Here is an 11,518-nt window from a genome sequence, read left to right as displayed (position 1 = left end):
CCAAGCGCCAGACCAGACGGTGGCTTCAGCATTTATACAGACAGAAAATCAGGAACTCGGCCAACCTTTTGGTAAACTTGAGCCAAGCTCTATAAGAGGTCCCGACAAAGGCCAGTCAGCACATGCACGAGCAAGTCTGATGCAACGTCATCGGGAGTTAAAGCGGCATGCTGCTATGTACAATCCCCTTCACCGTCCAGGTCCACACTACTCGCAGAAAATTCAAACAGCCCCTTTCCCGACTCTCTCCGACTTCACCGTTGCTCGGAGGTAACAAATGCACCTATGAACGTTTCGAGCAAGAACGACTTAGCCCATCCAGGGTTTCAAGCCTAGGTCTTTTCTATCTGGAAGTTTGTGTCAAAATCCTTGCAAAGCACACACCACCACAACCTCTCTCTCTCTCTCTCTCTCTCCCTCTCTACTTGCTCCTTGAGCCAGCAAGGCGGCAGGTTTACTCCTTCTTTTCGTGGCGCACGTCTTCTGAAATGGGAAAAAAAAAACTCCCGTTAGGAACGGACATCGACAAACCCTCTTGTGGACAAATTCTAGGCATCTATCAGTTTCGCTGCCTGCAAATGGGCTTTTGAAACTTCTACTTGATGATGACCAGGAAACAGCGAATGTTCCATATTGAATAGGCCAATCAACTGCTGACTTTGTGTCGCTCTGTGCACATATGTATGTGCAAAGAGCACAGTTATGCTGAAGGTCACAGGCAAAATAAGTACGGCAGGAGGGAGCTTCAATTGTCTTGCCTCCAGCACCAGCTTCCCACCTTTGACAAAGCTTTGGCGTCTCGAGCACGCGCATGCAGCTAAAGTGCGGTGAAGGGCATGGAGCACGTGCTGGAGGTCGGACATTCGAAACCTTGCCCTTCTCATTCTGTCCATTACTATAGCACTGAGGGAAAAGCAAGTAAGCAAGGGGTCCAATTGTTTGATATTAAAACTCCAGACAAGTTTTGTTGTGAGCTCTAACAGTATATGTAACAGTATGCAGGAATCAGGGATCTCACAAACTTTTGTCAAACCTCAGCTTCTACATCAAACCTTGAGGTTCAACTGGTTCAGCAAACCTTCAAGCTTTTGGCAAAATTGCACGAAGTTCAACTTCTTAAAGGGCACCTCTGGCTGAAAACGAAAACAAAAATAAATGACTGGTATCGCTTTACTGGCACGAAATATGATTACGGTTGAAATATTACGTCAAAGTGAAGCAGCATACTCCACTAAGACCGATTTTAAAGATGCGACCAGCTGGTCTTCAGCAGGTGGCAAGCGGGTTAGCTTTTAGTCAAGCAACGCTGGGCGACGCGTACCGCAGCACCACCGTGACGTCACATCGCGGCCGTACAGCTGATGATCAGTGTTGCCATCCCTCTGTATAGTTTCGGTTTTGCCGTAGGCACCCAAGACCAGACTGTGAGCCGTGATCTTTATAAAGCTACACACAATATTTAAAAAAAATATTATACCTTGTAACTCAGGGACACTGACTGAGCTGAAAACAGTCGTAATCCCTAATTCGAATATACTGAGCAGAGTTGCCCTTTAGGGGGGTACGGAAACAAAAACTGAAATATTCAAATTTCGTTCGGAAATGAGTCAAGCATGACGGATAATAACCGTAAATGATAATCGCACGTTTGTATTTTGAACGATTGGCTATATTTTTCGTTCCAAACGGTGCACCCGAGCAAGCGCTCGAAGAGAAGCTAGCGGAGAGCCCGATGCGTCATGGGATGTCCGGCGCAAACAAAAAGAGAAAGAAAAGATTTCCCGCATTCGTGGAGTAGCAAGGCAGGCGTGCTTATGAGCTTTACCCTTGGTGGCGTTGTCAGCGTTGTGGTGGTGTCAATAGCGTCGGCGCGTTACAACCGAGCCGTATGAAGTACCCGTGGGGTGACGAGCGTGTGGCAGGCCCAAGGAGCACGTAGCTTCCACAACACTGTCAGCTTAGGGCTGAACGGCGTGAGGAAAGGAACTTTTGTTCGAGTTTTGAGGGACGGGCTAATCTTCTGGAGGGAGAATGGCTGTTTCCGGTTGCACGAACGTGGGTCCGAGACAGAGGGGAGGCCTTCCTTTCCGTCTTCTTGGACCGTTTGGTACAATGCGCGATTTGCGAGTTGAGCTAGGAGGAAAGCTAAGAAGGAAAGTGTTGAAATTCCAAAGGGCGGCGCTGCTCCGAAGGAATCTGCTACGTCACGACTACGTAGCAGATTCCACAACGTTGCTAGACTACCTCCCAAATAGGCTTCGCATGCATCCACCAGGTGCACATTGAAGGATCGTTTATTTAGCTTTAAAATTAGTTTTCTTGTGCTTTTCAACGGAAGACTGGTGTTTTTGAGGTTAGGGTGCAACATGCAACACATTAAAGCTAAAAAATGAGCGCTAAAATTTCGTTTCCCTACCCCTTTAAACATCGCTGCCAAACTTCTACAAAAAAGTTTGAAATTTTAGGAATTCTTTAGAAAATAAAAATAGCTTGTTTTAAATTTCAGAGAGTAATTATTAATGTTACACAATACAAAAGCAAACATACACTTTAAATATTTAGTTAGTTTGTTAAAATGCTAAACCCTTTCTCCACCAGGCAATATCAGCTCCTTTTTAACCTACGCGCACGCGCATGTTAACCGAACACCCACCAAACTTTCGTCAAATTTCGAGAAGTTACAAAAAGTTTGCGACCCCCCTAGTCAGGTGTGGCGTCCCTATAGTCAGGTTTAATGTCGAACTTTGAGGTTCGACTGGTTTAGCAAACCATCAAACTTTTGGTAATGTTCAAGGAAGTTCGACTTCTTGGACAGTGCTGCCAGATAGTCATACAAAATTTTCCAGTTTTTGATAAAATTTTACATCTGTCTTATTTTAATGTTGAAACAGTAATTAGTCATTACACAACTCAGTAGTCATCAAAATTAGTAAATTACCCAATTTATTAACTGAACTTGTTCTTTAATGACTTAAAATGCCCGATCCGTTCTAGAATGACAGCTTTGCACAGTCACTTTCTTTCGGTTTCGTCTGTCTCCATGGGCCAGCTGGTCACACCAAAACAGCGGTTCAAGATACTTTTTTTTTCTTTTTTTCATTTTACTAACTTAAGGAGCTTCAATCTGCGCCCAAGGCACACAACTTAGCTTTTATCCGACTTGAACACGTTACAAAAAAAAAAAAAAAAGTAAGAAATTGCATTTAAAATTACCCATGGCTCAATTGTAACTAATCACAGTTCCAATTACACTTCCATAAAAGTAAGTGACCGTCATATCAAAAAGTAATCCATTACTTTCACGGCGTTACTGTCCTAGGGTAAGAAACAAAACACGAGTGTTATGGAAGCGTTTATTGTTGCCGCCACTCACACTTTTGTGACCTTGAGCAACATATCTGGCTCTCAAAAGTCTGATCGGCCACCTTGCCTTGTTTCTATGTGAAGATGTCGTCCGCCGCACTGAACACGTTTTCAAAATCCACTCTTTTTTTCAATTAGATGCTGCCACCTGGACACGCGACTGGGTTCTAGAACCTGTTGGCCCATTGAGACACTGTGACCTAGATACGGCTCCCCCAAACTTGGCTTTTTTTCCCCAAGTGTGGATTATCATCCTCCCTGAAGTTGATACAAAGAACTCGATCACATTCTCTCTTTCTCGTCCAGAAGGAAGCAAAGAAAGAGTGAAGGGAGAAAAAGAAAAGGCACGCAGATTTGTTACGCCAGCTCACGTGCACTTTGCCCTCCTTTTCTTTCTTCTTTTCGTTGGAAGGAAACATTTCAACCTCGGGAGTTGCCTAATATTGTTTGTACAGCAAGTCCGGTTCTTTGTATCAGTGTGCTGCTTCCTTCGTTGTAGGCAAGCAAGCTGACGGGTTACAATTTGCATATCCCATCCAAGCCACATAAATAAAAAAGAAAAAGATTTGAATCGAGGCTTTAGATGACGAGAAGAAATGCTTTGAGCATTTGAGCCTTCCGTTTTGTGAATCCACGTGACAGTCTGATTCCGGTAGAGCTTACCCTTGCAAAAAAAATGTTTTGAAGACTGTCTTTTTGTCAATATTCAATATTCTCACCTTTTTCCTCCATGAATGAAAACAAAAATGTAACAGATTACAATCATTCCCTTACGTAAAAAAGTAAGGGAATTACTTGACAATTACCTTCTAAAATATGTAATTATTCCCTAACAAAATGACTGATAAATGTAAGGGATTGCAAGTAATATCGTCCCTTGTAACAGATTACGGACAAGTTTGGCTTTCATGCTGACTTTGTTTCTGCTAATAATGTCATGTCCCTCTCTAGATAAGCACACTTGCCACAAACACATTGAATTATTACTGGTTCAGTACAACATACAAGCCCAAGTGCAACATTGATACTATTATTCTTACATATGCAAATAAGTACCAAATTTTTAAAAATTCTTGGACTATTTTTGTTTTCTACCTTTTCACTTTGTGTCTGAGATGCCTCCGAACATTGCAACTTGCGGCCAGGATCACGTGTATATTGTTTCCATATATGTTTGCTAATTTTTTTTGTTTTCTGGCTAGATTCAGCTTTAAACGGATTCATGCCATCCCTAACAGGAATGCTACCACTCTATCGCACCATGGCAACATTTACATTACTAAAAAATGTTAAACCCTACAATTTAAAAGCAGCTCGCCATGGCCCAATATTTTACAAGTGGTTTCCTATGGGCAATCTCATCCTCTGGAACATTCACGATAAAAAAAAATACACGAAGATCCATTGGTGGATTCTTAGGGAATGCGTTAGCACAACCCTTTGGGAAACGCTGACTCCTTCACTTTTCTCTTTTGGCTTTCACTTTTGATTCCTCTTTTTTTTGCTGCCTCTTTTTGGCCTCGTTATGGTGTCAGTGTTAGCGTTTCTTAAAGGGGGACGTATGTGGTGGTTCCCAAGGGTCATGATAACAAATCCGCCAAGAATACACCAATGGATCTTACTATAACTTTTTTAACCCCTTTTCTGTACTCAGCGTGTCAGAGCATGTCGACGCTTTTGGATACGGTCATCCATATTACTCGTGGAAAGAACCCCGTCCATACCACTCGTGCAAGGAACCGCATCCATTATCACTCGTGGTGGAACCGCATCCTTCGTTTTAACTACACACACATATCACACCCCACGCACCGCTACTACGAGAACGGAGCGAAAAACCACCGGCGATTGAAGAGTGGCAACTGAACAAGCCCACATTTCACCGTGCCGTGGCACAACACCTACTAGATAATAAGGCCATAGTGCTGAACAAGATGGCGTCATTAGAGAAGGCCGTCGCTGGGCACAGATTGGACACGACAATTCTGTCAACGTTCGACTCAAACTTGACTTGAAGCCAAGCACAGATGCAGCGATCATTTCCAATCTGTGTCCAGTGTTGGCCTTTTCTGATTAGGCCATCTCATTCAGCACTACGGCTTTTCTATCTAGCTGTTGCACGACGCCTCCTCCTCTCTGGCTCTGCGCCAGCTCTGCACGTGACTTTGCTGAAAATGAAAGGGCTCATTTTGACGAAAACCCGGCGGTGTCTGTCAGTTTGTCAGCGGCAGAGAGAGAGGGACTTCTCCCTCTCTCCCTGGCACTCACAAACGAAAGACGCCGCCAGGTTTTTGTCAAAACGAGCGTATTATGCCATTGCATTAAACAAGAATGACAGTATGTAGTATGATTATCTTTTCGCTGTAACCAATGGCCTCCTTGCGATCACAGTGACGACGGACCACGTTCCCAATCTTTGTACCCCTTCCCCCACTCTGGGTTTCTGGCATGCCGAATCTGTAGACACACTAGAATTGACTCAAAAGCGGCCAAGTTCTCCATATGACTAGGGTATCAACGGAAAAAGAAAGTCAACATGCCTGCTTCATCGTCGTCATCGGATGCCTCCAGGACATCGCAGCAGCAGGTGGTGTAGCAGATTATGCTCAAGAAGCCCAGCGGCAGGCCAAACAGCACGGCTGTCAGCACTGGGTTTCCCCTCCACATTCCCTGTTCGGCAGGATATCGCACATGAGGGACAGAAAGAGGGAAGGTAATCGTAATCTAGAAAGAAGTGTGCAGAGGATGCCAGAAATATCAATATGCAAGCAAACAAGGTTATGTGACAATGAAATGAAGGCTGCAGGGCAAAAAGCATGTGCACTCAGCTCAAAAACTGCAAATTCAACTTAAAAAAAAAAGGTGATACCAATTCATCTACCCTCATTCGAAACATTGGCAGAGCGAAGTTGGAGCACCATAAAAACCAACGTAGCCGTGACAACGCAGTGCAAAAAAAGCAGATAGCTAGTATAGCCTCCTGGGCGCCTTTAGGTGCCTGTGGGTCACCACTAGAATTAAAGGGCAACTCCGCTTGATTTTTGGTTTTGAAAAAACAATAGAGTCTTCTTCAGTATCGCCTAGGAAGACCACACGTCAAATATTACGAAGCAGTTCTGTCTAAATGTTTCTTAAACGGTTCGGAAAGCTTTGCAACTCGCCAAGTGGCCGAAATCGGCTGACTCGAGCGGGCGAATTCAGGCGCAACCAAAAGCGCAGTCAAGGCTTCGGCGTGGGCGTAGTCAAGATTGAGCTAAACGTCGTCACCATTGCCTCCTTTTGCTTGTTTTTACTTCTCTGTGCGAGCGTAGCGCATGACGTCAGCAACGTTTCCTCTCGGCGCTCAGCAATGTCCACGTGATTGGCGTAACGCGCCTGCGCAGCACGCTTCTTAGGAATCGTACAGCCGACCCAAAGTGGTTCTGCCTGTTACCGCCGTCTCCCGCGTCACAACCGCTGTCGTCGTCTCACCATTCGTGATTATTGTCTCTCGGAGTTTCGTCCACACTATGGGCAATACGTGCGCACACATATGCCGCAGTTGTGCAGACGTCGTCAAATGTCGTAGACACCAAAACGTGGCAAAGAGTGCGGTGCAGACGACACTTGCGCCTGGCACACGCCCGCCCCAATCCCGCCCGTCGTTGCGTAGAGGATCACGTTACATCTCGTACCACGTGATGGCCATGTTTTTGGCGGCCCGAGGCCAATGTTGCCGGACGGAGCCGAAGTTTCAGTTTCGATTTTCGCTCGTGTTTAAAATTAGATTTAAATATATATACTGTAAACAACTTAATTTTCGCAAATTTCGCCAATCGCATACAATTCACGAAAAATAGGTCCCGCGAACAATTCCGGTAAAATGTAAATACATTGGAAGGTATATTGAGATCCCACTGAGTCGCGAAAATTAAAACCAGCGAAGTATTTCAAAACTTTGACATAAATCGTGAAATATTGAGCCCGCCAAAAATAATTAGTTTACAGTATCCCATTTTTCGCGAAGCAAACGACGTGGTGTGTTTTACTACGGCTTTTTAATATAAAGTCACTTTATCCCAAAATCTTCGGAATTGAGCGGAGTTGCCCCTTTAAGTGTTAATAGTGTACACATCAACTCAAATCTGTTACGTCACATGCCCGGTGGCGGCGCGTCGAATGCACTTTCGGTCTGGGGCTGTGGGCGGAAGCCGCAGTGCAGGCTTTCCTGTGTTGTTTTGGAATAAAGCAGACAAAAACCTGCCTTCTCGTCAAAACGCTGCGACTGGGGCTGCACCAAAAGAGTCGGGAAATATTTGGAAATCACTTTTCAAGTGTTTTCTGCCTTCTAGGCTTGTCCGAGAATGTGAATAGGTGCCGTGAAAATGGAAAACCAGACACTGTTGGACCATGCTTGCTTGAGCGGGAAGCACTCTGATTCAATTCACGGATACTTGTCATCGTCAAATTTATTTTTGTTCCAACGTGAATGCGAGAAAACTGTCAAGTTGTCCGGACGACCTGCGGACTACGTTCAGTGCATCTTCAAGTTCAAAAGGCCGCCTGATCGTTCGAGCTGTCTGCTCTTTCAAGCTTGTCTGCTTGTTGTCGTCTGCTCAATGAAATGACAGCGGCCCATAGACCAAACATAGACCCGGTAATTGCGATAAGAATTCTCATTATGCCTCAGACAACTTTTAAGTTTGAAGGTTGTTTGGGGTAAGTAGGCTCAGTGCAAACAGTAGATACAGAGAGATGTTGATCATTGCTACCAGTGGCCATCATCGACTTGTTACGCCTGATTCACTTGGTCCAATTCTGTTTCTGACTTTCAGTATCAACGTCGAGCATCGCAGCTACCATCCACGCTTTTGCAGTCCAAGCGACGTCACAACTGAAAATAGCGAGCAGCATCTCATCATGGTTTTAGCATCCATTCTGCGACGTTAAAGGGATGCTGAACCAAAATCTGGATTCCACAAAACACGCAACAAAAGCGTGCAACGGGATGCTACAAACACCAAAACATCACTCATACAGCGATAGTCGAACGGATGACTGTATTTTCCAAAAAAAGGTGCATTTGACAGAAATGTTCACGTCATGTTTTTCCGAGAAGGAGAGGGAACGGCCTCGCGTTTTCTCCGCCTCGCCTCCTTGAGGGAGCGAAGTGAAGAGAGGAGGAAACGAGATATCTCTATGTCACGCGCCTCGTCGGCCTGGTTCAATCTTGACCTCTTTTTCCAAAAATACGGCCGTCCATTCTAGATATCGTCTTACAGTGTTGTAGGGATTGTAGTGTCCCACCTACATCTCCTACATTGTTTTTTTTAAATCCAAATTTCGGTTCATCATCCCTTTAACGTGAATCAATCGCCGTAGATCACATTATTTACGCTAAGTTTTGCAATGCAACGAGCCTCATTAATTGCACTCATGCCACTAAAGTGGCAAGACACTGAGACGTAGAATCAACAATTCCAACGAGAAAAAGAGCATGGGGACTCGTACCAATGCTAACAAAGTGACATTCCAATGGTTTGTCGACACACGGCGCGGCATTTCTTGCCCACACCCCATCGCACATGCGCGGCGCCAGTGGCGTGCTGCTAGAAGCGCTCCCGTTTGTTTGTAAACATGAGCTGGTGTATACACTATCACATTCTTTTTTGTCCCCGACTAGACGTGAAACAAAGAGAGGACGTGTGATAAGCCTACTGCCTAAGCCTACCATCAACACAAAGTTGGCAACCCATACGCTCACACTGATGTCTTCCACCTCTCATTTATACCCCCTACGAAATGTGACTGTCTTCCCACTGCCGTAGTCTCAACCACAGATCATGTTCTTCTTAACAATGCCTTAGATTGCGTTGTCTCAAGGCCCGTTCACACACTTGCAACCGAGTAAGACCGAGAGAGACAGGACCTGTTGAAACCTCTTAAAAGGTCTTGCAACGAGAGAACACACTGGTACCCTAGGACGAGAGGACACACTGGCACGCTGGCACCATCTATGCGGTGACTCTGGAATTGCATTTCACAAGAGCGAAGGTTTTGCGGGATTTCCGAGGTCAAATGTGCGTGATACCTTTCAGAAAGGCTAGTTTATAACGTTGACAAAAGTTTTTCGAGCAAAGGAAGAAAGGATAATCCGCGAGAGAAATAGAAAATATGCCGGACCGCCAAGTTTACACTGCTACCGAATAGCTGGCGCCAGTGTGTCCTCTCGTCGTAAGATATATTAAGAGGTTCCAAGGCACTCTGTTCTAAGAGGTCGCAAGTGTGTGAACGGGCCTTTATAGTATTATGTGTTATTATTTTTTCTTCAATCCACGTTGTAGCCACTTACTTCTCTCTAATGCTCATGCCCTGAGGATAAATATAATAAAGAAATTAATAAACTTTTGTTTCTGATGACACTGTTAGTCTGTCGCTCTTTGAGGTCACAATTCTAGATTTGTACATGATAGAAGAGTCAACTGCTTCCCATCAAAGCCATCAAGAACAAAAGTGCTCTCTGCGAGACAACTTACTGCAAGAGAGTTCTTGGCCTCAAAGTAGGCCCGATACAGGCGGTACGGGAAACTGTCCCCTCCGTAGGGCTGAAAACACAAACAAGATGTGTCGGTATAATCACAGCATTTGCTTTAATAGCTCTCGCCCCAGTTGCACGGGTCAGTGTAATTTAAGGAATTATTGTATTTACTCGAGTAATAGCCGCACTGTTTATGAAGAAAACCTGAGGGTTCGCTTTTCCGCGAGGCATGCGGCTTGCCAACCACAGCGATCAGCAGCATGATTCCAGCTGTTTACAGGACAGTGATAACATCTTTGCGCGAAGATACCATCTGTGAAGATTGCATTTGAATGGAGAATCATGTTCTCGATCTAATTATTCGCTATGTTATTTTTGCGCAGCGCGATGATTGGCTGTATATGTGTTCTGCGGGAAAGCAGCTATTACTCAAGTAAATACGTATATGTGTTCTGCGGCTATTACTCAAGTAAATACAGTACAGTGGCCTGGGAATTGACCAGGCACAGTGTTTACATCAATGTATTTTGACCTGACGACAGTGGCGCTCCACTAGCTATACAAATCTTTTTCCCATCACAGGCGACATGTTACCACGTAAAACAAGACCAGGTAAGCAATCGAGTGAGATACGGAAAACCTCCCATTTGCACAGCATCATTGAAGTTTAGACAGCCTTCCCAGCATTCATTATTTTCTCCAAGCAACTCCAGTCGTGTGCTGTGTAGGTCGACGCCGACGCTTCTTGACTCAGAACAAACTGTGAAACCTTCAATTTAAATGCTATCAGCACCAAAGAGCAGTCTTGGCAAAACACCCAGATGGCACCAGTACTTATTCACCACGCAACAAGCTGGGCCTGATATTGGGGTGGTTTGACAGCTTTGTCTAGAAGCGCAACAACTCAAGAAATGAGCGTGAAATGAGCAGTGTCTCCGTGGCCACCAGACTCGTTTCCCTAGACATCAATATCCTCGTTAAACAGCAAAGTGGGTACAACAAAGAAAGGCAGGATAGTGCAAAGGTGCATGAATGGCCCACTTACCACAGCGGAGCCGTCCAGGATGGTGTTGAGCAATTCGAGCACCGCCTGCGGGGAAGGCGGCTGCTCCCGGACGTCTCCCTCGGGCAGGAAGTACTGGTAGGTGTCAGGCTTGATCACCAGCAGGCTCGGGACAGGCAGGTTCATCATGGCCACCGAGTTGACGATGTCGGGAGCTCCCACCCAGCCAAAAACAAAGTGCCTGCACAGACCGGCCAGCAATGCCCCTCCTTAGGATCAAGCTGCAGCAATTTCAGGTTTGTGCTAAAAAAACGTATGACATGTCCATCAACGCTAAGTCTAATTTGGGGAGTTTTACGTGCCAAACTAACGAAGTGCATCTTGCAAACCCCAGTGGAGGACTGAGGATTAATTTCTACCACCTTTTGAGGTGCAACCGAAAGCTCGGTTGCACCTCAATCTGACAGAGGCCTTCTCCGCCATAACCCTCCGTCGGAATGCGGGCACCACGGCTGGGATTCAAACCCACCACCTGGGGATCCATCCATCAACACGACGACACACGAGAAGTCAATTCAAAACAAAAACACACGCTTCCAGAGCGATTGTTTTTTATTTCATGTGGCACCGTTTGC

General features: G+C 45.3%; 1 protein-coding gene across 3 annotated transcripts in view; it reads right to left on the bottom strand.

Annotated features, from left to right (window-relative positions):
* Window positions 1–6: 6 nt before the first annotated feature.
* Window positions 7–11,518, bottom strand: part of LOC8025402 (protein disulfide-isomerase TMX3) — a 41,880-nt gene continuing 30,368 nt past the window's right edge. For 2 of the 3 annotated variants that reach the window (XM_029991795.3, XM_029991797.3), the window contains exons 10-13: window positions 10,926–11,124; window positions 9,879–9,947; window positions 5,904–6,033; window positions 7–483 (exon numbers count right to left, since the gene is read on the bottom strand). In XM_029991795.3, the coding sequence (XP_029847655.1) occupies window positions 455–483; window positions 5,904–6,033; window positions 9,879–9,947; window positions 10,926–11,124 (427 nt within the window). In that variant the 3' untranslated portion in view covers window positions 7–454. The remainder of the gene's footprint in view (window positions 484–5,903; window positions 6,034–9,878; window positions 9,948–10,925; window positions 11,125–11,518) is intronic. The other variant, XM_029991796.4, reaches the window with a different exon arrangement.

Source organism: Ixodes scapularis, unplaced genomic scaffold (assembly GCF_016920785.2).
Source record: "Ixodes scapularis isolate PalLabHiFi unplaced genomic scaffold, ASM1692078v2 PGA_scaffold9__187_contigs__length_104089568, whole genome shotgun sequence".
NCBI lineage: Eukaryota > Metazoa > Arthropoda > Arachnida > Ixodida > Ixodidae > Ixodes > Ixodes scapularis.
The sequence above is the reverse complement of the archived record's forward strand: the minus strand, read 5'-3'. Positions and strand labels throughout refer to the sequence as shown.